Raw genomic sequence first — 24,405 nt, forward strand, 5'->3', positions numbered from 1 at the left:
TAACTTATAAATATTCTACTTTGGATATGTCATTTTATAGCAAATTATCATTCTATTATATTATTCTCCTCAAGATATCAATTGGGTCTTGTTGAAATAAAGAGGGCGATTTGCATTAAAAAAATCTCTTAATTATGGAATAAGTAGTTTTGGGCTCTTAAGTTTTTGAATAATAAATTCAAGCTATTTCACTCATTTAGCCCTTATTCAAAGTATACATTTAGAAGTGTACTTTGGCAAAATTAAAGACATATATTTTAGATCAACGATGGCCGTGCCACAAGCACGGACCGTGTCGGTCGGTGGCCGGCACGGCACTTGTCGTAAGAGGAGAAGAAAAAAAAAACGAGATACTCACCTTCGTCACTGACCGCCGCTCGTCGTCGCCCGAACGCGTCGGGTGCCCTAGCCCAAGGGAGAGATGAGATTGAGAAAGAGAGGGATCTGCAACTTAAGTTTTAACCGATACCTTATCTCTCTCTCTCATCTCTCCCTCGAGCTAGGGCACCCGACGCGTTCGGGCGACGGAGACGGCGACAGTGATTGATAATGGGTAGCTCGACGGTGAGCTACAGAACTATTAGTAGGGGGTGCCGTGCAGCACCCCTCGTGCCGTGTGCCGGTATGCCACCGGCATAGCAAGTCGTGTCGATTGGCACGGCTATTCATGTTTTAGATATTTTTTGCATATAATTTAGATAGGTAATATGTGGTATTTATTTGACTAAATTTGAATGTGTATTTTGGATAATTTTAAATCATAGTTTTTGTATTTGTCTTCGCGTATAATTTTAGGACACGATAAACTTTTTTTATACTATGTTAGTACTTAAATGAGTAAAAGACGTTCAAAAATATAATTAAAAAATTGAGGGGGGGGATCCAAAAATAACAATATCATAACTAAATGGTTTCTTTATGCAAATTGCCCTAATAAAAGACTTAAAAAAAAAATCATAGATTCTCTCTGTTTTAGATAAGGATCGGACTAATTCCATCTATATCCAAAGTATCCAAGCTTGCATCTGTTAAACGTGGAAAATAGAAAACGAAAATCTAATTAATAAAAGAGCTGTAGATAATGAATGGGACCATATTAATTAAAGTAGCATTCAATTTTAATACTTGATTATTGCCAAATGCTAATTAACAGTTAATCTACTCGTTTGTGGTTCCTTAAATATTTGTTAGTTATCCAAAATCTTCCACCTTTATTTATTTATATATTTTTTGAAATCTTCCACTTCTTTGAAAGAGGATTCTCTGCAGTATGTTGCAATAGTAAGACCAAATAAATTATTGAATTCGTTTTAAATCCTACGAGAAGCTGCCAAATAATAGGTTGTAATATATTCCTGCAATAAATGGATGCAGAGGATCTTGTCACAGTCCCCTGGACTCATATCGTGGTAGATTATGACGTGCATCGGTGCACAAAGGAGGAAAAAATGGAGAAAAAAAAAAGGAGAGGGCTTTAAAATTGATAGAGATTGAGTAAAGAGAAACTTCCTTCCGTCTTCTTCCAACCAATGGTATTAGATATGACCTCTTCTTCCCTTCTCTTTCTTCCTTGACCTCTCTTCTCGTCTTTCCCACCTTGGTATCTCTCCAGAGACCTCACCTTTCCCCTTCTCTGTCCCCCGCCCAAAACCTCATTTTCGACCCACTTCTTTCAAGAACACCAATCTTCAAGATCCAATCTTTTGGCCTTCCCCTACCTTTAAATCGACTTTTCTCCAGGACCCATCTCCAGCTCTGTCTTTGGAGGTCAAAAACCTCGGAGTTCCTAACGGCCCATCACAAGATTTCGTCAAAGAAGGAGCTTTTCTTGCATTCCGAGTGGACCCATGAAGCAGCCCTCCTCCTCCTCCGAGCCGCCCCATTCCTCCTCCAAGCCCTCCTCCGTGCTCCCGTACAAGACCCCCAACCTTAGGGAACATTACCGGATCGGGAAGAAGCTTGGCCAGGGGCAATTTGGCACCACCTATCTCTGCGTCGAGAAGTCCACCGGCGCCGAGTACGCATGCAAATCGATCCCCAAGCGCAAGCTCCTCTGCCGGGAGGACTACGAGGATGTGTGGCGCGAGATCCAGATCATGCACCACCTCTCGGAGCACCCCAACGTTGTCCGCATCAAAGGGACTTATGAGGACAACCTTTTCGTGCATTTGGTAATGGAGCTCTGCGCCGGAGGCGAGTTGTTCGATAGAATTATCCTGAAGGGGCATTACAGTGAGAGGAAGGCCGCGCAGTTGATAAAGACCATCGTCGGGGTGGTCGAGGCGTGCCACTCGCTCGGCGTTATGCATCGAGATCTCAAGCCGGAGAATTTCCTCTTTGCGAGCACAGACGAGGATGCCGCACTCAAGGCCACCGATTTCGGCCTCTCGGTGTTCTATAAGCCAGGTGGGTATTACCATCCATCACTTGGAAGATATATAATGTTTGCTCCTTAGTCTCTTGTGTGATCCGATCAGACAGTGAGTGTTTGAAATTTTGTTTAAGAGGATCTTAATTTGATATCTATAATGTTATTTGTGAAAGTTGAATTTTCATGCTGATGTTTAATAAGTTATCTTTATCTTGATATGAGCAACTCGCCAACTCCACATTGTTTAATAAGAAAGATCTCAACAAATCTCTTATAAAGACACAGCAGAAAATTGTGAATAAGTGCTTACATTAATAGACTATTCGATCCATCTAAAGTTATTTGCAAACTTATTTTTCTCTCAGAAGAGAGAGCATGCCCTATTTTCTATATCTTGTTAAAAGGAAAAATATGCAAAACGATAAGTTGATTATCATTATATTATATTAGCCCTTTAGAAACTGATCCTTCTAATTGTTCAGGTGATACATTCTCCGATGTAGTTGGAAGCCCCTATTATGTTGCACCTGAAGTACTTAGAAAATACTATGGCCCAGAAGCAGATGTATGGAGTGCCGGTGTCATTTTATATATTCTACTAAGTGGAGTTCCACCTTTTTGGGCAGGTATGTTGCAGCTTGATCTTGCAAACTGGCAGATTTCTTGCAATTGTAGTCTTAATGAATTAACTATTCATTCTTCTTTTTGACTGTACCTCTTTTACTGGCATTTTATTTTGCAATCTTCTTTTAAACTCAGAAACTGAAGCGGGAATCTTCAGACAGATTTTACAAGGACGTCTGGATTTTGAAACTGAACCGTGGCCTGGCACCTCTGAGAGTGCTAAAGACCTGATTCGTAATATGCTAAATCGGGATCCAAAGAAGAGATTTACTGCTCATGATGTACTCTGTGAGCATCTCTACTGCACATTGGCTTTGAGAAGTGTTTCCTTTGGCAAAAGGAGCTAATTCAGAATTTCTTGCTCAGTAAGTCTCGATTCTTGCTAATAATTGTGGTGCTTATGTTAGGTCATCCATGGATTGTTGACGACACAGTGGCACCTGATAGACCTCTTGACTCTGCTGTTTTATCAAGGCTGAAGCAGTTCTCAGCAATGAACAAGCTTAAGAAGATGGCTTTGCGGGTATGGCCTTCTCGTTTGACCTTTTCTTTTTCTTTTTCTTTTTCACCTGTTTGAAGAACAGGATGACTATTATCTATCACAGCACATTGCCTCATGTAAAGAGAGGTTCTCTTCAGGCTTTGTAAATATAATTGTTTCTCCATCATTTATCTGCCAAGGATCTGCCTTGCTTCAGACTATGACCATTGTTCTTTATTTTCATCTTAAGATGAATTACTCCAGACAATAGCTCTATACATGGGATGAAGTTAGTTAATATTTATAATGATCTGAATTTGCCAAAAGTTGAAGATGTATGTCTTTCTAGTTCTGGTAGCACAGTGAAAGAAATCTGATTGCCACATGACATCAGGCTTCCATTTCTCTTAGATTTCATAAAGATTTTTGATTGCTGATTCTTATTCTTCCCAGATTATAATGTATGGGATAGGCTTACTGAAATTGTTCTAGATGAGTTTACAATTGCCAGAGTCTATATAGAAGGGAATTTTTTTTTCCAATTGAACTGTATTCAAGCAGAATTATCTACATGACTGCATATATGATGTTCCGATCTTCATATCATATCAATGCTTTCTGTATGAATAGAATGTTTAAGACAAAAGCCTTTCTCAATGAGATTAAGACTCCTAAAGAAAAAGGGTATACATGGATTCTGTCACTTTTGCAGGTTATTGCAGAAAGCCTCAGTGAGGAAGAGATTGGTGGTCTAAAAGAGTTGTTCAAAATGATTGATACAGATAATAGTGGGACAATAACATTTGATGAACTGAAAGATGGCTTAAGAAGGGTGGGGTCAGAACTGATGGAGCATGAGATTCAGGCACTTATGGATGCGGTAAGTGTAGAAGTTGGTCTTTGAGAGAATTTATCAGGTCTCTGCATTACTTGGATGTCAGATAAGCACTAGATAAAATATATCTGACTATTTGAATGTCCAAATTGTAATCTGGATTTTGCCAACTCCTGACAGGCTGATATTGACAACAGTGGCACCATTGATTATGGTGAATTCCTTGCTGCTACAGTACACATGAATAAGTTAGAGAGGGAGGAAAACTTGATATCAGCATTCTCATTTTTTGATAAAGATGGAAGTGGCTACATAACCATTGATGAACTCTCACAAGCATGCCGAGAATTTGGTCTCACTGATGTTCATCTTGAGGAGATGATCAAAGAAATTGATCAAGACAATGTTGGTCCCCATCTCTATGTTTGTAGTTCTAATTGTCATCATCTGCATTCCTAAGTTGACCATGCTAACAATTTTAGGTTCTCAAGAATTTCCACCAAGTGTCATTGTCTTCTTGTTTCATCTAGTATTGAGTTCTTTTGTCATACCTTTGCAGGATGGACAAATCGATTATGGTGAGTTTGCAGCTATGATGAGGAAGGGCAATGGTGGTATAGGAAGGAGAACCATGAGAAACAACTTGAATATGAATTTGGGCGATGCCTTCAAAACTGGAGAACAATAACAGATTTTGGAGAGCCTTCGAGTTGCTGTTTTCCCGAGTTTGAATGATAATTATGTTTATGGGAAGCATGGAAACTGGAAACTTGGTGATCCCTGTTGTTGTTATCTTATGAAATTTTTTTGATGAGGTTTGCATTTGAAAGAACAATATAGAAAAGCATCTTTGTAGCCAAACTCCAGTTTCTTCAATAGGTAATGTATGCTTATATTTGGAATGTTGAAGGCCTGGTTTGGTATAAAGTGTCTTTCTCATCCATTTTCCAAATCCACAATTGTCATGGAGAATTTCAGTATACTAGCCAGTAAGGCTCATTATTTTATCAACATCTCTGACAACATCTCAAGCAATCACTCAACAAACTGAATGATATTTAAAGCCGATCTGGCACTACAATTTTCTGATCCTGGATTCTGAACAGGATTGTCTGCATTTGGCTCTCACATGGAAATATTCTCTCTTCTGCACTTAGTAGATATTGCAAAACTATTTTGCACACATATACTTGTTTTAATCTGGTGCAATTTTTTTGCAATGCCAGATAAGTCCACCTTCCAAGTATGATGGTTCAAATTGGACCTTCAACATGTAAAGGCAATTTGGTATTCATAAACATTTCATATCATACTGTAGCAAGAACATTATGAATGTGGTAGCCATCTTTTCCAAATCCGATTTCTCTCTTTTTTTTTTGCTCGATTGCCTCTTAACAATTTTCATTCTCGGTAGCACAAGGAAGCATGGTTGGTATCCTAACTGACCTATTACATAACTTAGGATTAGCTTTGTGCTGATCTTCTCGCGAGGAAGGAGCTACTTCTCCATCTGATTCTCTGTGCTGGTTAAACAAACCAGTTACTGGTTTGACAACTCTGCAGCTTGATCCAGTGAGTAAGGATGTGAGCTTCTCTCTAAGCAATGGTGAAAGTGGAGCACAAGAAGTCAACGGTTCCAGTGAATGAACCACTCCTCTTTTAACCAGCAAGCTGAATGATGTTGAAACACCGCGAACGATAAGTTCCCTCCTCGCAACATCATAATTATCAATCAACAGAAACAAGAACTCCAACAGGGTGTGAGTTATATCAACATACTGAGGAATTGAATTCACCATCAAAAGCATAGCAGGCTCAATGTTCATGATATTATCGACTTTCTCATCAAAGAACAACCAATCATACAACAGAGCCAGCTTTGCATTAGCTTCAAAGTAGTTCCTTTTGCAGCACTTAAGAAGCCACCCAATCACGGCCCACCTAGAAATAACATCAGATTGGATGATCTCATTAGAAGGATGATGAGCACAACATATGAATCTAACGATGTCAGAAACAATAGTCTCATAACCAGGACCAGACAAGTGTTTCTTAGCAAACCATAGTTGGTATCTCTTCTGGTTCCCAAATTTGACAAAAGTGAGCAAAAATCTCAATTGGGATTCCATCTCAGGGGTGATCCTCAGCAAAAGATAGTGACTCGGTGTTCTCACCCTGTAGATTTCCGAGATATCTGCGAAGCCCAAAACTCCAAACTTTTTAGGATCAAACAATAAATCCTTCCACACATCTCTAAACTCAGGAATGTAGACCAAATCTTGGAGCAGCCGAACAAGGTCTCTTCCAATCCGCAAACACAATCCAAAACACTCTCTCAGTGCCTTAACGCAGAAATCAATCTCCAACCTCTTCAATTCTTCCAACTTCACACTGCCCACAAGCCTATAATGATCTGCCAACAATCTAAGATAAACAAAAAGCGCACTTGTGAGCACCAACGGCTCATCCAATAGCCAATCCCAGTTGCAAGATAGAATTTTTAGCAATTCCACGCATAGCCACAAATTCGGTTCTTTGAAATCGCCACCGAGGATTTGTCTCAAGAGGGAGATAGCCAACAATTCAATGCCAACAGCGGAGACTCGGACTAATTTGGAGCAGACCCAAATGAGCTGAGCTCTGGGGATCTCCAAGAGCTTGGAGTAGAACTCGTTGCAGAGCTTGACGAGGATGGCGGTAAAGAATCCGTAGCCGTCCGTGACAATAGCGTGGAGGTGGGTGAGATGAGTACGGGCGAGGTGGGGTTCGGTGAGAATACCGTATGCTATGGCGTGGTTTAACTGGGAGTATTGGGAAGGAGAAGGGATTGTTAAAGAAAAAGGGGGTTTTAATTGGGGTTGGAGATGAAAGAAGGCTTCTTCGAGGCAGAGCTCGATTGGGTTCTGGGCGTCGTGGGGGTTGAGATGGAGGAGCTTTGGCGGATTCATGGTGGATTCATGGCTAGGGTTTTGGAGAGAGGAGAAAGACGAAAGATTTGGGTTTAAAAAAAGTGATCTTTTGGGAGGAAGAAGAATAGGGTTTAGCGTTCAGACTACAATTTAGTTCTATTTATTTTTTAAATTTATAATAATAAATTTTAGCGTGCAAATTATGTCTCTATAAACTATATATATATATATATATATATATATATATACACTCAATTTAATATTCTTTTTTTTTATTCATATTTCTTTTCGTACTAGATTCTTGTCTATTTAAAATAGCCTCCTCTGTATCATACTAATATTAACAAATTTATATAAACAACCTCTATTTTGTGTTTATTACTGTAGCGGTATTTGTCACTGTTGCATTTAATTTTTATTATCTCAAAAACATTCTAAAGTTTAATCCATTTAAGGGACAGTTCGTAATCGATTCATAATTCATAAAAGGTTTCTTCACCTTTGAGAAAATATCATTATATATTTTTTTAATCCGTTAGTAACTACTAACTTAAATTTTACTTAGAATAAACTTTAGACAATAAAATCAGGGTCCTTTATAATTTAATTATAGTTGATTCTTTTATTACAATACATAAGTTTATTATTCTAAATTGAAAAATTAAAATTATAAAAGTCTCTAAACAAAAATTAATGCCTGAAACCTCTCTCCCTAGAAGTTTCATATGAACAAGAATCGTGTGAGATAAATTTATAGGTTTGCTTTCCATCACTAGTCTCTATGTGTGAAACTAAGATCACACATAATACTTATTTTAATGGACCTTAAATAAGTGAAGAAAAATATGTCAAGCTACACAAACAAGTGGGAAATATAAGACAAAAGGAAGGCAAAGAAAAGAAACCCAGCAAGCAAGCAAAGGATTGGAGCTCTTTGCACAGCCTATCGCCCATCTGACACCCATTTCCACCATTCAAATCCTCAGGCCAACCTCCACCTCAAAACTCATATCCTACTGCAGTTGCTCACCACCTTAAATAAACTCAAATATAAGCAATTCCCTCCAAAGGGAAACAACACTAGTGTTGTTCTAAGAGAGGAGGAGAACTCCTCATTGCCAGGCCTTTGGAAATGGCTTCAGCTACTCTCCTCAAGTCATCATTCCTCCCTAAGAGATCTGAATGGGTGGCCGCCCGGCCTGCGGTGAACCAGCCGATGGCAGTCTCGTTCACTGTTCGTGCCGGTGCCTACTCGGATGAGCTCGTCAAGACTGCGGTATCCTCGCAAACCAATCTATATTTCCTATACAAGTGTTGAACTTGATGTGTTACAGACTAACAGAGACTAGGAAATTTTTTGTGGAGTTTATAGTTAGTTCACATAACAGTACCAGTTTTAGGTAATTTGTAGATAGTCTACAACATAATTGAAGTCAGCACCATAAGAACTAAAGAAATGGAAGTCAGAAAACAGACTATGTTCAAAGCTGACAGTAATTTAAAATGAGTCTTACTAAAAGATGAGAAAAATATAAGATGGTTTTCAATTTCATTGTGATATAGTTACAACTTACAATGATTGCGGTATCAAATTAGCAAATGTTTGTGTAGGCATTCAAATTGCAGTGCTGAAGAATTTGTACTTGACTTCTTCTTTTTCTGCAGAAAACCGTCGCATCCCCAGGAAGAGGTATATTGGCCATGGATGAATCTAATGCTACTTGTGGAAAAAGACTTGCATCAATTGGGCTGGAGAACACTGAGGCGAACCGTCAGGCTTACAGAACTCTACTAGTCTCAGCGCCTGGTTTGGGTCAGTACATCTCTGGTGCAATCCTCTTTGAAGAAACACTCTATCAGTCAACAGTAGAGGGCAAGAAAATGGTGGATGTTCTTACTGAGCAGAACATAATGCCAGGGATCAAAGTCGATAAGGTAAGCAGTTTGCGTAACGCTATGATTCTTTATGATTTAGCCACTGATTGATACGATGAAGACATCGAATTGTCGATAACTACAATTCTTATGCCTATCTGAGCTATCAGAAAAAGGTGCCAAAATTATCAGAATTCAGAACTGAATGGAACTTAAACACATAGGAAATCATGTAGCAATAGACTAATCCTTTATAGGAATTCTATCAATAATAGAAAACAATCAAATTTAGTTTTTATTGTATATCACTATCAGGAACTTAGTCATTGTAAGAAGAGGGAGAAGATAAAGGTGATAAACATAAAAGTTCTGCTATGAAGTTCTCTTGGTGGATTATTTTCAGGGTCTTGTACCACTTGCTGGCTCAAATGATGAATCATGGTGCCAAGGATTGGATGGCCTTGCATCACGCTGCGCAGCCTATTATCAACAAGGCGCCCGCTTTGCTAAATGGTGAAACTACTTGCATCCTTCTGCCAATTTACATGTATTTATTGTTTGCAATTGCCAAAGTTTATTCATGTCAAGGATTCTTGCAGGCGTACAGTGGTCAGTATCCCGAATGGTCCATCTGATCTTGCAGTGAAGGAAGCCGCTTGGGGACTAGCTCGATACGCTTCCATTTGCCAAGTAAATACTTTTCTTGATCATATGATAGCAATGATCTGATGTTCTTAATTTCAGACATAATCATTCTATTATTTTGATTCAAAAATAATTAAACTCGCGAGTTCTGAATTTTCTCAGGACAATGGATTGGTTCCTATAGTCGAGCCCGAGATCCTACTCGACGGAGAACATGGCATCGACCGCACCTTTGAGGTTGCGCAGAAGGTGTGGGCTGAAGTCTTCTTCTACATGGCTGAGAATAATGTCATGTTTGAAGGCATCCTTCTCAAGCCAAGCATGGTGACCCCTGGTGCTGAATGCAAAGACAAGGCCTCACCAGAACAAGTTGCTGAATACACCCTCAAGCTTCTCAAGAGAAGAATCCCACCTTCTGTTCCTGGCATTATGGTACTCATTCTTAGCATTCTTTATAGTTACTTTTATCAAATCTTATGATTGTGATGACTAAAAATTGCTAACGTGTTCTGTGGCAAATAGTTCCTTTCTGGTGGACAGTCTGAAGTGGAGGCAACACTCAATTTGAATGCCATGAACCAGAGCCCCAACCCATGGCATGTCTCGTTCTCTTATGCCAGGGCATTGCAGAACACATGCTTGAAGACATGGGGAGGAAGACCGGAGAACGTAAAGGCTGCTCAAGATGCTCTCCTCATCCGGGCGAAGGCCAATTCCCTGGCTCAGCTTGGAAAATACACCGGTGAGGGCGAGTCAGCTGATGCGAAAGAGGGGATGTATGTCAAGAACTACAGCTACTAGGAATCCTACAATCAATGCCATACAATTTGAAAAAGCGCACTATATAAGATTTGAGATGTATAATGTGCTTGTGTTATTCTAGAGACTGATCTAGTTTAATGAGCTTGTATGAGGGTGGAATAGCATTAGGCCTACGGCCTGTTCGATATCGATATCGCAAATTTTCATCTTAATATTGCATTGTCTCCCTTGTCAACATTCTTGCAGCAGTTTGCAGACTAGAATTCAGCAAGAGCATATCATATGGATCTCTTCCATTGGACACTGTAAATCAAGGAGTGAATCAGCAAGAACAGTCGAAGCACTAGTGCGACGCGCAAATTTACCAATTATAGCATACAAAGATCACTGTGAATTGAGACTAAAGGAGAAGAGAAATTTTTATTACATGAATATCAGAAAACTAATTAACAGCCACATTACTGACTCTCTCTCTTTTTTTTTTCTTTTTTTTTCTTCTTTCCTTTTTCTGACAGGAATGAGAAGTGGGGATTACAGGGCCCTTATTGTTGACATATCACACTGCCTTCTTAGAACTCCAAAATAACTTTATAAGAAGGCTTACACTTTATCATATAACTACTCTGTACACATTCAAGACCAAAATCTCTTCTCCATTTACCTAAGCAGTGAAGCCAACTTCCTTAGAAGGAGATATCCATCATGTCAGTGACTAGTGTTTCCATGAACACCCCTTCTGCTTCAGCTGCACAAGACCTGAACTGAAACTTTGGCAGTCCATTGCCTGAAAAAAGAAAAAAAGAAGTCAAAATTATTTCAATTGTTATGATCTTATTTCAAGGACTAAATCAAGATATAAGCTCACCTCCATAGAGTGAAGATAGGATAGGATCCTTAGGATAAGGAAATTTGAGGGGGCATGAGGAGAGTGGAAGCACAGGGAGGTTTTCGCAGTTGCATATCTCAACCATGTAGCCATCTGGGTCATGGAAGAAGAACTGATTGACCTGAATACCGCTGTCCTCAACGAGCGCAGTCACATACTCAATGCCCATCTCCTCAAGCTTGTGTTTGAGGACTTCAACATTAGAGCATTGGAAGGAGATGTGGTTGTCTTTGGGATTTATGACTCCCTTCTTCTTTGGTACATCATCTGGGGAGTTGCATTGCAGCAAATGAATGCCAACTCCATAGTTGAACAGCCTGAGTTTCATGAACATATTTCCTTACTACTAACAAAATGATATATATACTACTTCAAGAAAAACTTAGCACTCATTTCGTAACAAGTAACTTGAAAACTTTAATGATGCGAATAAATATAGATATTCAAACAGACCAGGCACCATGGAAGTTGAAGGAAGATGGCCTTTTGACACTGACAAAGCCCAAAACCTCCTCATAGAACTTCACTGATCGGCTCACCGACCTGCAGACAAACGAAACATGATTCAACGACAACAATGGCAGCGGCGATCCTCCGTTCACCTCCTCTTCGACGATCTCCAGACCCATATTGCACTTGTTTCTTTACTATGTCTTAGATTCTATAGAGCTCACCAGTGCATGAGAGCACTCCCTACCTCCTGGGTCTATATAGAATGCTACCACCAATGGAGTTTAGCAACAACTTGGACGAAAAGGCCACTCCAAGGAAAGAGGGAGGAAGGATGATTTGGTGTTAACGTTTCCAATGTGCAATGGTTATGATTCTTTTGTGGGTACAAAAGGCTGCTTTGGTTAAGCTAATAAGGGAGGATTGACACATTAATGATGTTAATGGTGATATATAAAGATAATATTCATATTTGGATTAACATAATCATGGATTACTTTGCTTGCTCTCTCCCTAGATCTCTTGGTGGTTTGTGGTGAAGTACAATGATTGGATGGTACACTCTTGTAGACTAAAGAAGCTTCTCTCAAGTTGAGAGGAAGGTGGTGGTATTGGATGCCCGTATAGCCAAGGACACTAAGGATCACAAAGCTCTTTTTTTTTATTCCCTATTTCCATTTTTTATCTTCTGTAATAAGAAATGGATGAGTAATAGTCTGCCTTTCTTCATGTTCTTCACCCTGATGCTTGCAAGCAGAGTAATGAATTGTATATAACATATATAAACAAAGGCAGGATTCATGTTCTCTAAACAAAAGAGGATTCCTAAGAAATCTATAGGTTAATCTTCTATTTGATGGATTGGCTTAAGAAAAATGAGAAAAAAAAAGGGAGGTGCTTAAAATCTAGGATATTGTTTTACAAACAATACTTGTTTTCTATTATGTGAACTGTGATTCAGTACAACACGCCAAATTCCTGTTAACAGAGTACTTTAAAATGATTAACTGAGTGCAACCAAGTTACATATCTGAATCATTCGGCAATTGTGTGGCAAAGTAGAATCCACGCATAGCCCCAAAAGAAAAATTCTGCTTGAACAAAAGTGTGACTAAAGATCCCTCATTATTATTTTTACAGTGCAGTAATACTAAACAGCAAGCATTCAAGATGAGAATATAAGAAAAGAAAAGAAAAGAGATAACGAAACAAATATCCATAACGAAAGAGTACAATTCTTGATTCTTCCTTTATAACTCTCATTCCTCTCAATAGATTTCATCAACTGAGTTTGAATTCTCCACTGGCATGGACTTCCTTGACCCTCTTATCATATTCATCTTCCTCATCTTCCTCTTCTTTCTCTGCATTTTCTTTCTTAACTGCTTCCTTCTCTTGTTCATCGACCAACCCAAACCCTGCCACCGGATTAGATGATGGTGGAGGGTTCTTCGCCTCGCTAACAATCTTCATGATTTCAGTCACGCTCTGAAAGGAGTATGTTGGGGCACTGTTATCTCTCTTGTAGTATGCTGCTTGACTTGCTTCTGTTAGCTCTCTGGGCAAGTTCTTTAAGAACCAGGGATGGTTTTTTATTTCCCTCATCGTTATTCTCTGCAAGAAAAGAAGAACAATTCATCAGAAAATCAATTTGTAGCACATGAAAAGTACAGATATATGCTAGTAACTTTGATCTAGGCAGTTTCGATAATCCATTGACGGGAAACTCAATAGAATCTTGAAATGATTTGCAGTGCAAGGTTTTAAAAAATACCCTAGCAGAGTTTGCAACAAAGATTCGGGATAGTAACTGCCTACAATCCTGGGATAGGTGAACGTACTCGGGTATTGTGTACTGAGCAGATCTTATCCTCTGCAAGCCAAGTATGATACACATAATTCCAGAAAATTATTTGTTAGACAGAAGAAGATGACATAAATGCTGATTCTAAGAAAATATGGATCCAAAGAAATGGTCGATATGAAAGGACTCTTACCTCGATGGTCTTCCTGAAGTTCTTGGGGTCATCAGGATCCTCAAACGGGTAAGCTCCCACCAGCATAACATATAGAGTTACTCCACAGGACCATACATCCGCCAGCTATATCAGTTGAACAATAGTCAGTCGACTGATCCAAACATAGATCTGAGATGGTGTGATGATACAACAGTAAGAAAAATAGAAGCTATCACAGTTATGTATTCAGCACTCTAGAAAGCCAAACTCGAAATGCTGTTAATCTTCCTCATGTTTAATTAAAGATTATCATTTTAAATGCTAAATAAGGTAGAATAAACTGTTTTAACGTGCAGAGAGCATAAAGCCAACAATAATTTCCTACTCTACAGAAGCATCCCCAAACAGATAATGTGATATTGAGGAACTTAAATTATACCCGACCGTCTCACCCTTATGGCAAGTCAAGCTATAAAAAGAAACGAAAAGTTTTCATATCGTGCACAAACAAGGAGAAACGAAAAAGGCTGCTGACTGAATTGCAAGTCAAGCTAGGCTACATTTATATAATTGTTGTTGGACTGGCCACTGTTTTGCAACAATCTCTTCTATCCTCATTATAAGGGAATGGATCAAGTAGTAAGTAATCATTTTCTCATTAAACCCAGTATCAGATCCTAGGAATAGTGCCATGATAAGAACCCTTCTAACAATCATCACTAGATTATATTACATTTAAATAATTATTAGCAAAAAATACTGTCCATGTGGCATTTAAAGTTCTATGAGATTAAATAACAAATATACCAACATGGTTACATCAAGTTCTTTTATTTGAGGTCTAAAGCAAGAACATTAATCTTCTTTCAAAAAAAAAAAAAAGAACATCAATCGAATAAAAGTTAAGCAATGATTATAAAAAAAATAAAACTAGCAATAAGTATAACCACCAAATGTAAAATCCTAAGCATCATCAAGTAGCATGAAATCTTACTCAGTAATATTATCACAGAGAACGACCCTAAGAATGAAACTACCCGTTCGCGTCACTCTCACTACAATTCCTGTCCAACTTTTGATAATATAACAAAACCCACCAAACTAGATCTCTCTCAAAAAGCAATACAACAACGTGGAGATCATCGAGTTTGACGAGACTGCGCAACTCTACGTGGACCCCCCTACCACCCTTCAACTCCACGTCACTGACACGTCAGACTTCCCCAGCACCAGTCCAAGGTAGGTTATAGGTATCCCAGACGGGTCCCACACCCGCATCCAGACCCCCACGCGAGACGCGAGGAAGACTAAGAGAGTGGAGATATTCTGCAGAAAGAATAATAAATATGTGAATTTTACGAAACTAACCTTGCCGTCGTACTCACGGTGTGAGAGGACTTCAGGGGCGATGTACGCCGGCGTCCCCACCGTCGATTTCGGCCTTGAGTGGAGCAAGGACGACTGCGATTTTTTCGCGGTAGGAGTTTAAGTTAAAACAAATATATAATTTCAGTAAAAAGAAGGGAATAATTAGCACAAAATTTTCGTAATTTTAGTAGAGAAGAAAAGAAGAAAACCTTGGAGTAGCCAAAGTCGCAGATCTTGAGACGTGGAGCTGGGCTTCCGTCAAGTAATGTGTTCTCGAGCTTCAAATCTCGGTGACAAATTTGCTGAAATAAACGGTTTTAATTGGTAAAAAGAGGTAAATTTGGATCAAAAAGCGAAACTTTTCGATTATTTTTACCATAAAGTGGCAGTAGCTAACTCCGGAGATTAATTGCTGAAAGAAAAACCTGGCCTGAGATAAATATAAATTTCATATTAATCAATATTACCAAAGAGGGGGAAGTTAGAGATAATAAATTCATGGCATTACCTCGTCCTCGCTAAATCTTCCTGAGTTGCAGATCCGATCAAAGAGCTCGCCGCCCGCAGCGTACTCCATCACGATAGCTAGATGAGTCGGGGTGAGCACCACCTAAAAGTTCCATAAAAAACAGAGAAAGTTAATAAAGAAATCCTTTTTTTCTTCTCGAACGAAACCCTAAAGTTGCAATCTTGCGACCTCCTTGAAGCGAATAATGTTAGGATGCCGCAGCGACCGGTGGTTAATAATCTCCCGCGCCACATTCTCATCGATCTGCACCAAGAACACAACGAATCAGAGCCGCTGGCAGAATAAATCGAAATCGAGTTCAAAATAGAACCTTTTGGCCTCTAGGTATATACTTCATGGCGACGAGCTCCTTCGTCTCCTTGTTCCGCATCAACCTCGCCACCCCGAAGTTACCCGATCCGATATCCTTCAAAAGCTCGTACTTCTCCATGGATTCCAATTAGAAACCCAAGAACGATCGAATTCCAATTCGATTTCGAGATGTTTGAGAAGGTAAAGGAGGGAGAGAGAGAGAGAGAGAGAGAGAGAGAGAGAGAGATAGATAGAGAGATAGAAAGGAGGGAATCGAGATGGGGGAGCGAAGGAAGCAAAGCTCCGAGTGGAAGAGAGAATTTAATTGAAGGGATTTGTTTGATGTTGTATTTATTGGGGAAAGAGCACGTGAGAGGGAGAAGGAGAAGTGACAGGGGTAATATGGGTATTTCTACGTCTACCGACTCAGATCGGATCGGGCGCGGGCGGCGGCGCTCGGTTTGCATTCGGCTATCGCTATCTTCGTACTCTTCCTAATTATTTTTTATATTATCTTTTGGATTTTTCTAGTAAAGCCCCTGTTGTTTAGTTTATTCTCTTTTCAACAATGTAATGTATCCTAATATTCACATTAAACTCGTAAAAAAAAAAAAAAAAGATAAAAAAGTATACAATTTATCTCTTATACTACTTATGTAGCACTATAGTTTTATTTTTCACCAGGATAGTGAGTCATAATTCAGAAGATTAATATATAATTTCACTTTAAAAAAAGGAATATTAAAAAATTCATGGGTCAAAATATATATATATATATATCAGGAACATAGCATTAATTAAGTTCCATAATGTGGGTTATACTTGATGATGATGGGTAGACCAAATGGTTTATGATGTCGGCAATGGCTTTAATAAATTACGGCACAGAGAATTGGGGAATACTTAAAACGTATGAGTTGACCTAGTTAGTTGACTGGAAGAGGGTGTGAATAAGATAACTAGCTCAAGCATGTGCCATGTACTCAGTAGAGGAATACCAATTTAAATCTTATATAAAAAGAAGCAGGTTCAGATGACGTTTGGATTTTATGATCACATCCAATCTTGGAGTTATTCGTGGCCAAATTCTTGATTAGGCTCCTTGACTGCCTAATGAGTAATTAACTTTTAGGATAAAATACAGTTTGTTTTGGTCCAATTTTAATTTATCCCTCTGTATTTTAAAGTTAAATAGTTAACACGTCTGTGATTTAAGCTAAGTTGCAATGGCCAGTCAGCTGTTAATAGAAAATACTCAATTATTTTTATAGAAATATAGTCTAATTTGAAAATGGTACGAGTAATTTAGTCATTTAGCAATTAAGAGGTAAGGTAAAATTATTGTCAAAGCTTTAAAATTACTTCATGGCGCTTCGAAGCACCTTCATGTGATCACACATGGGCACCCATAAGCACCTCGTACTACTTCACTATAGATTAAGAAGGCCATTAATGAGTCAACGCAAGAGAGCCATTGCAAATTCTCCTCGCAAATAAATCAGCAAGTAGAATTAATTGAACTTGAACTCACAAACATGGTATCAGAACATAATGCTTCTTCATCGAAATAAATAGCTTTATTCACCACACTGCATTTTAAACAACGATGATGAAAGTTCTAATTGCTGAAAGAATGGATTGCTCACTGAATCTCATGATAAGAGCGCATTGGTTGCAGATTCCTGAACCTTGCTCTCATGCAGGAAGCATTACACAGTTAATCGGATTTGTTAGACATTTTGTTTCGCCACCGAAGCACTGCATCAACTACGCATCCGTTGTGCGCCATGGCCTGATGCTCTTCCACTTTGTTTATAGGAGCAAAGAGCAGGACCACCAAGATAATGATAGCAAGTGCATCAGAATTATCAGAGGAAGAAATTGCAATTACACAATGCAAAAGGAACCTTGTTACAATCAACCAACTTCTTGGCTTGTACTAGCGATCATGTTCCAACTGTTTCACAGTAATGATCTCTGAACTATAATATTCAATTTCACACATTAGTTTTATCTTCGGTCACTTTGCCAGCCTGGTCATCGACAATTGATCTGTTGCCTACCGCAATGTCCTTTATTTCCTTGTGTTGCTCCTCCAGAACCATAGTCTTGTCACCATCATCATCCGGAGTTGCCATCAGCTGCGGATCCACTGTCTGGCCATGAACATTTGCACTATCCACGCAACGACTATCAATAGAGGCCTGATTTAATAGTCCGGTGCTGTTATCGTTTGGAATTTGGGCTCCATCAGCACCAACTGAAATAATTTGCTTCTCAGCTCCCACAGTTCCCACTGGAACCGCTTGAGTACCAACAGTTGAATCATCATTAACTTTTGGACAAGTCTGATCATCTATTATTGCCTGACCTTGGGAAGCATCTTTCTCAATCTCCCCCATATCCAAGCTTGGCACATCCAAACGATGATCTTCTGCCACTGAACTATCCAAGTCCATCATGTCTTCATCCCTGAAATCATCACTCAGTAATGCATCCACATCAATATCAATATACTGATGAGTGTTTTCGCAGGTTGCAACGAAACCAGATGTTTCCTGAGCTGGGACGTCTGCTGGAGCAGAACAGCTTGTTGAAGGATTGCTTACTGGCTTTTCAGAATAGACTTGTGCTGGCTCTGTTCCATGCACTGACAAATTTGATGGTGTGCCTGAACTTGCTACTGGCGGTGGAAGTTCATTACCGCGTCGGACATAACGGGAATTTGCAGGCTGCTGTCCAGGGATGTTAGTTGCAGTTGATGGTTTAGGGTTGGTAATCAGAGATTTTGTGATACTGCCTCCTCGAGGTCTGATATGAACTGCAATTTTAGATTGTGCAGCTTTGAACAAGGAGGCAGCAGTTGAAGGTGCAGCAATCCGCCCCCCTGCAGCAAATGCAGCTGCTTTTATCAAAGAACTTGAACCTACAGAAGCCTTCGTGGAAGTCAGAGGCTTCTTCAGGGTAGTTCGTGGCTTGTTTAAAGGGCTTGAGGTTTTCTCGCTTGCTGCCTGATTGGAAACTTGTGGTTTTGGGGCAGAAGCAGGTGTTGCTTCAGATAGTGTAGATGGCAAAGCAGAAGAGCTGGGTAGAATCATTGAGTGCGTTGTGCCTGTTCCAAAATGCAGAAAATAGTTGTTAACATGAATCACAAACACTACCCAGATTGTTTTGGGGGGGGGGGGGGGGGGGGGGGGGGGGTTGTGGGGGGTTAGGAAAAGCGAATAACCAAGGAAAGTAACAAGTGATCTACTTTGAATTAGCTACAAGAGAAGAGGATGCTTTCTCAAGCATGCAGGAAAAAAACACTGGTCATGTGAAATAAATAAATTAATGAGTATATATATAAAAAAAAGAAATTTGTGGTGATAACAAACAACTTCATTTAGAACTAAAATGAGCAAAATTATTTCAAAATCTCTCAACTTTGGTTAAACAGAATCTCAGCTTGAGAATCATGAAAATAAAAACCTGATAAATTGGTTGATAAGCCTCGTGTCATAGGCATATCAAGAGCCAAGGAAAATGCCTTCTGTGCAGCCTTCCTTTCCTCGGAACTAGTCAAGCTGGTTGACTTGGTGCCATTACTTTGGTTTAACAACGCCTGACGCTTCCGAATAACGCCCCATCTCTGGACAATTTCAACAAATGTTAGTGGATGAGACAAAGACTTGAAAAGTTCTCAAAAATCAAAATAACATTAAGGTTCTAACAAATCCCTTATCTAGGTCCAGGTCCACACCAACTTTATATCTTTTTGTAGCTAATATTTTGTTCATTTGCAAAACAGCAGCTCTTTACAATAATCAGTAACATGCTCCTCAATGCACAAGCAATTTTAATGTCAGTATCAGAGGGGAACAATCTATATGTCAAATAATGTTGGATTGTTAGATAAATGCATAAGAAAAATTCAGTTAGAACTCAAAATTTTGGCTACTTTCACCATATTTAAGGAAAAATGAATGCACGACCTCCAACTAGGGGAGTAAATAAGCCGAGCCTGAGCAACTCAGCTTTTGCACAACTCAGCTCAATATTAATTTTGAGCCTTAGCAAATTGTTCAGACTCGGCTCATCCACTCTAGAGCTAAGTCTAATTTGAGCTCGAGTGGTAAATGAGTCATTTCGCTGGTGGCGAAGAGCAAAATAAAAGAGATGAGGAGAAGAAATAGAAAGGATATGGGTGAGAGAGGGGGGAGGTGGTGGCTCGGCTAGGTGGAGGTTGCAGGTTGCTTGCAAGTGGGAGAATGAGGAGAGAAGAATAAGAGGAGAAGAAATAGAGAGAGGGAGGGAGAAATGGAGAAGAATGCTCTTGCATTTACTATGGTAATCCCGTTGGGACATATGTTAGATGTAGAGGAAAGGACATTGATTCCATTTAATGTGATAAACACTTGTCGAACATTGAAGATAAAGAAATTGGAAAACTGGGACATGGAGAATTTGAGATATTGGTCACTTTGATAGGTTTAGCCTTTTGATTTTGTTATCAGACCGGATAAGCAATTGATCCGGTAAAAATCAACCAACTCGACAGTAGAATTGAAACCTGTGCAACCTGGTTGTTTTTTGACAAACCGACCGAGTTAACTACTTTTGCGAAGATTATCTTTTATATTTCTTATCTTTAAAATTTTATTATTCTATTATTTATCCTAAGGGTATTTAAGTCCTAAAACTTTGAAAATGTTTAGTTAATTATATATTTGAATTTTGGAGAGAGGTGATGGGTTTTGGGGGGAAGTCAAAACTCAAAAGTTAAGGTGATGGAGAGATTGGAGAAAAGAAAGCCATTAGGTTAAATATCTAATAGTTATAAATGGGGTTATCAAAATAAATAAGCAACTTGGGCTCAGCTTGAGCTCGACTGAAGTAGAGCTGAATCTAGCTTGAATAGAATTGCAAGCCCCAAAAGGCCAAACCCATCTGACCAACCAATATAGTAACACATCCCACTTTCCCAATCACCTCATCTTCCATGTTTGACAAGTATCCATATGAGATTTACCACTTTTAAGTGTAAACCATATCCCCTCCTCTATATCCGATATGTGTCCCAATAGTACCCACCACATTAAATGCAAGTGCCTTCTTCATCTCTCCCTCCCTCTCTTAGTTTCTTTCTCTTTTGTTCTTATCTCCTCATTCTTCCACTCGCAAGTAAGTTGCATCCTTCACCTCCCTCTCTCTTATCTTCTTTCTCTTTCCTATTCTCCTCTCTTCTCTCTCATTCTCCGCCACAAGCGACACAACTCGTTTATAGGTCGAGCTCAAATTAGACTCAGCTCGAGAGTAGATAAGCCGAGCTCGAACAATATATTCAAGCTCGAAATTAAACTTGAGTCAAGCCCGAGCACAAGCCAAATCACTCAGGCTCGGCTCATTTACAACCCTAGTTTTATATATATATATATATAGAATTTTGGGCTTATTGAGTCGAGCTTGAGTTAATTTCGAGCCTAAAATTCAATTCAAGCTGAGTTCAAGCCAAGTCGCACTAAGCCAGAGCTGCTTGTTTATTTTGACACCCCTACCTACAACAACTCAAATAGAGAAACTAAGATAGAAATTGGCTAGTCCATAGAATTTGACCAAAAAAAGTGAACATTATGGGTAGCACCTGAGACAACTGTGAAGCTGTTCTATCATGCTTGAAATCCCCTTTTAGAATGCTCGACCAATTTCCCTCTCCACACTTTTGAACAGCAGCTATTAATTCCAAATCCTCCTCTTCGGTCCACAACTTCCTTTTCTTTTTAGGAGGTGCGCTTGAGCCTACTAGTGCATTACCATCCAATGCTTCAACCGGTGTTCCGGATGGTAATGATTGTTTCTGATAGGAAACAATAGCTGCAGTATTATTTCCACGAGCATTACGAGCCAATTGTTGTTTATCAGATGGGGCACGTGGCACCTGGTCGTTAGGAGTATGTAAGGTCAAAGGTGCATCTAGGCTGGTACGATGTGATGGTCCCAGCTCACGTGGAGAACCTGAAGATATTAAAGCCTGTGCACATATATGATTAAACAATACTAGAGCCATCAATCATATGTAAAGAAGAACATTTAATCATACATAAATGACTAGAATTTCAAAGGTCTTCTAAACAAGGAACAAAGTATGCCTTCTATATTCTGCAAAGGTTACATCTAGCTGCAGTTCGAACAATAGACTCGTATCTATAAAAAAACACTAGCTGCAGTTCGAACAATAGACTCGTATCTATAAAAAAACACAAAAAGTAGACAAAACAAAATGCTGAAAGTGGTGTTTTAACTAGTTCTCTACCAACAAGATCGGTTTTGGACATGCTTATTTGATGCAACCAAACCATTGTCTGAAACTTGTAAACTTTTTTTTTTTTGTGTATGGGAAAAATGGGGCTAACATGGGGATTCAGAAACTGCCCTTACTTTAACTTCTTTTCGCAATATTTTCCATAGATTGCATCTAACAGCCACATAAAGGATATTACTAAATAGGATCTGCCTCTTCGTTCGCTAAAATGATTCTAACTATCAAGCTTGTTAATTAGTAGCAACTGTCAGAAAGTTTAAGTGAAATAAAGTGATGCAGGAGCTCCATTAAGAATATTGAGTGCTATACCTTGACACATGCTGCCACATCTGATGAGGCTTCTGCACTGACAGCAGGAACAGCTTCTAATTCAAACTCCAAATCACTATCATCATCCTAGTATTTCCAAAGTAACAAAATATTACCATTATAATGATAAATAATGCCAAATAGCAAAATAAAAACACTAAAATTTGCACCAGAATAACAATAGCATGCTCTGGCAATTTCATTACTACGGGAATCAACCAGTGCTATATTCTTTGTTTCCAAAAGAATTGTATAACTAAACAAGGAGGTTGGACAAGTTAACATCTATGGTCAGTAAATAAGTCAAAGAATGTGAACAAACCAAAGGCTCAGGGCTGTCATCTACTTTCTCCAACAAGGCATCCTTGTATGCCAAATGTCTCCATAGCATCTGATATTCACGAGCATTAGTAATTCCAGTTGTACTCCTTTTCACAAGAGAATTCCAATCTATTTTCACGCCAGCAAACTGAGAAACTTCCTGCAGAAGAGCAAGAATTGTTGTTGCAGTGTACCTGCAAAATGAAATAATGTATCAGAAACAGGAGCAGGATTACGATTTATCATTGGATATGAGTAGAGATAAAAAAAATTGGAAATGCTGGAAGAAGATATTTACTTATACTCAAGTGGAAAACACCTACTAAGAAGTTAAAAGTTTAAAAGAAAAAAAGAAGAAAAGGTGAGAAAAGATATGATGGATCAAAACGGGGATTAAACAAAATAGAGTTGAAAGAAGTAGAAGGATTCATGAGATCACAATTAATCAGGACATAAGGCTACTCAGTAAAATTAGCTGTTGTTTTAAAACCTCCAGTTATTCTGCTTTGCCCATATTTAATCAGTGCTGCGGTTGAGCTTGGGTTTCCTACAACTAGATGGGTAAACTTTGGGGTTTAGGCCACACCACATTTTAAAAATAAACAATGGAACTTAACTATCATTAGGTAACAGAAGGGAAGACACTGGAATTAAAGGAAAACTAACTTTCCACAAGTTATAATTATTTTCTTCCACACTACTACCGACGCCAACTTGTATAAAATTTCCAACAAAACATGCATATACCCTCTTCCGAGACTTGTAGTCAAAAATTCCAAACGTCTCCATAAGATTTAGGGTGACGGCAAAAAATAAAAAGTAAAAAAAACACTATATTTCGAACAGATCATATCACAATGCATCTAGCCCACAAATTTAATCCAGACCAAAAGGCTTCCATGCATCCAAGTCTTAGTACCAGTCCGCTCTAGGGTTCATGATCCATAAAATCTTCAGGAAGTTCAAACTCGTAAGAACTCCATGCTAAAACCCTAAACAACTCTAACAAATCAGTTCTTGACCCTAAAAGATGGGGAAAAGAACCTTTGGAGGAGCACGGAGACGTCGTCTTCGCTGATAAATCCCTTCTTCTTCACGTCCGTCATCGAGACGGCGGTCTTTTGTCAGAATCCGAGAGGAAACAGTGAAGGATCTGATCGAAAGATGGGTGGGGAACGGGGATTGAGGAATCAAAGGGCTCGAAGAAGTAGGGGTGAAAACGGGTCGGATCATATAGTTACTATCTAAACCCATATCCGAATCCATATTTTTAGTTGGAATACGGATTCGTATTACGGATATAGCACGGATAGCAAAATTTAAAAACGGATACGGATAATTTTCAAATAGAGGATCGGATATTAAACGGATATTAATTGAATTTAAAAGAATTATAATATTTTTTTAGATATAATCAATAAAAAATATAAGAGTTTTACAATAAATAAATTTTTTATATGTCAAATATGTAAAATTAGAGAAATTAATCT

At 38.9% G+C, this 24,405-nt stretch overlaps 6 protein-coding genes across 9 annotated transcripts; 2 read left to right on the forward strand and 4 right to left on the reverse strand.

The window, feature by feature from the left end:
- Window positions 1-1,490: 1,490 nt before the first annotated feature.
- LOC140758039 (calcium-dependent protein kinase 24-like) lies at window positions 1,491-5,213 on the forward strand. Its single transcript, XM_073094015.1, has 7 exons — window positions 1,491-2,406; window positions 2,854-2,997; window positions 3,131-3,283; window positions 3,403-3,518; window positions 4,189-4,356; window positions 4,492-4,716; window positions 4,871-5,213. The coding sequence occupies exons 1-7, from the start codon at window positions 1,848-1,850 to the stop codon at window positions 4,997-4,999; spliced, it is 1,494 nt and encodes a 497-aa protein (XP_072950116.1). The 5' UTR covers window positions 1,491-1,847; the 3' UTR covers window positions 5,000-5,213.
- Window positions 4,943-7,335, reverse strand: LOC140758040 (uncharacterized). Its single transcript, XM_073094016.1, has 2 exons — window positions 6,091-7,335; window positions 4,943-5,982 (listed from the first exon to the last, which is right to left on the reverse strand). The coding sequence occupies exons 1-2, from the start codon at window positions 7,257-7,259 to the stop codon at window positions 5,703-5,705; spliced, it is 1,449 nt and encodes a 482-aa protein (XP_072950117.1). The 5' UTR covers window positions 7,260-7,335; the 3' UTR covers window positions 4,943-5,702.
- Window positions 7,336-8,283: 948 nt separating this feature from the next.
- LOC140758042 (fructose-bisphosphate aldolase, chloroplastic-like) lies at window positions 8,284-10,714 on the forward strand. Its single transcript, XM_073094017.1, has 6 exons — window positions 8,284-8,496; window positions 8,886-9,155; window positions 9,499-9,608; window positions 9,695-9,785; window positions 9,903-10,172; window positions 10,263-10,714. The coding sequence occupies exons 1-6, from the start codon at window positions 8,353-8,355 to the stop codon at window positions 10,539-10,541; spliced, it is 1,164 nt and encodes a 387-aa protein (XP_072950118.1). The 5' UTR covers window positions 8,284-8,352; the 3' UTR covers window positions 10,542-10,714.
- Window positions 10,715-10,896: 182 nt separating this feature from the next.
- LOC140758043 (glyoxylase I 4-like) lies at window positions 10,897-12,086 on the reverse strand. The gene is made up of 3 exons (XM_073094018.1): window positions 11,842-12,086; window positions 11,368-11,705; window positions 10,897-11,286 (listed from the first exon to the last, which is right to left on the reverse strand). Exons 1-3 carry the CDS (start codon window positions 12,015-12,017, stop codon window positions 11,186-11,188), a joined length of 615 nt encoding a protein of 204 aa, XP_072950119.1. The 5' UTR covers window positions 12,018-12,086; the 3' UTR covers window positions 10,897-11,185.
- Window positions 12,087-12,910: 824 nt separating this feature from the next.
- LOC140758528 (serine/threonine-protein kinase SAPK7-like) lies at window positions 12,911-16,299 on the reverse strand. 2 transcript variants are annotated; one of them, XM_073094731.1, is made up of 9 exons: window positions 16,026-16,299; window positions 15,862-15,936; window positions 15,673-15,774; window positions 15,541-15,594; window positions 15,374-15,466; window positions 15,165-15,257; window positions 13,836-13,940; window positions 13,613-13,711; window positions 12,911-13,452 (listed from the first exon to the last, which is right to left on the reverse strand). In XM_073094731.1, the coding sequence occupies exons 3-9, from the start codon at window positions 15,739-15,741 to the stop codon at window positions 13,120-13,122; spliced, it is 846 nt and encodes a 281-aa protein (XP_072950832.1). In that variant the 5' UTR covers window positions 15,742-15,774; window positions 15,862-15,936; window positions 16,026-16,299; the 3' UTR covers window positions 12,911-13,119. The 2 variants fall into 2 exon arrangements, with proteins under 2 accessions (XP_072950832.1, XP_072950831.1); XM_073094730.1 differs by having other exon boundaries at window positions 16,004-16,299.
- Window positions 16,300-17,487: 1,188 nt separating this feature from the next.
- On the reverse strand, window positions 17,488-24,088 carry LOC140780252 (uncharacterized). 3 transcript variants are annotated; one of them, XM_073125670.1, is made up of 7 exons: window positions 23,960-24,088; window positions 22,917-23,109; window positions 22,595-22,681; window positions 21,902-21,994; window positions 21,608-21,820; window positions 19,456-19,615; window positions 17,488-19,096 (listed from the first exon to the last, which is right to left on the reverse strand). In XM_073125670.1, exons 1-7 carry the CDS (start codon window positions 24,019-24,021, stop codon window positions 17,982-17,984), a joined length of 1,923 nt encoding a protein of 640 aa, XP_072981771.1. In that variant the 5' UTR covers window positions 24,022-24,088; the 3' UTR covers window positions 17,488-17,981. The 3 variants fall into 3 exon arrangements, with proteins under 3 accessions (XP_072981771.1, XP_072981770.1, XP_072981772.1); XM_073125669.1 differs by having other exon boundaries at window positions 21,608-21,994; XM_073125671.1 differs by lacking the exons at window positions 21,608-21,820; window positions 21,902-21,994.
- Window positions 24,089-24,405: the final 317 nt, after the last annotated feature.

The sequence above is a fragment of the Typha angustifolia genome, chromosome 3, assembly GCF_048772165.1.
Source record: "Typha angustifolia cultivar Huaian chromosome 3, ASM4877216v1, whole genome shotgun sequence".
In the NCBI taxonomy this organism is placed as follows: Eukaryota; Viridiplantae; Streptophyta; class Magnoliopsida; order Poales; family Typhaceae; genus Typha; species Typha angustifolia.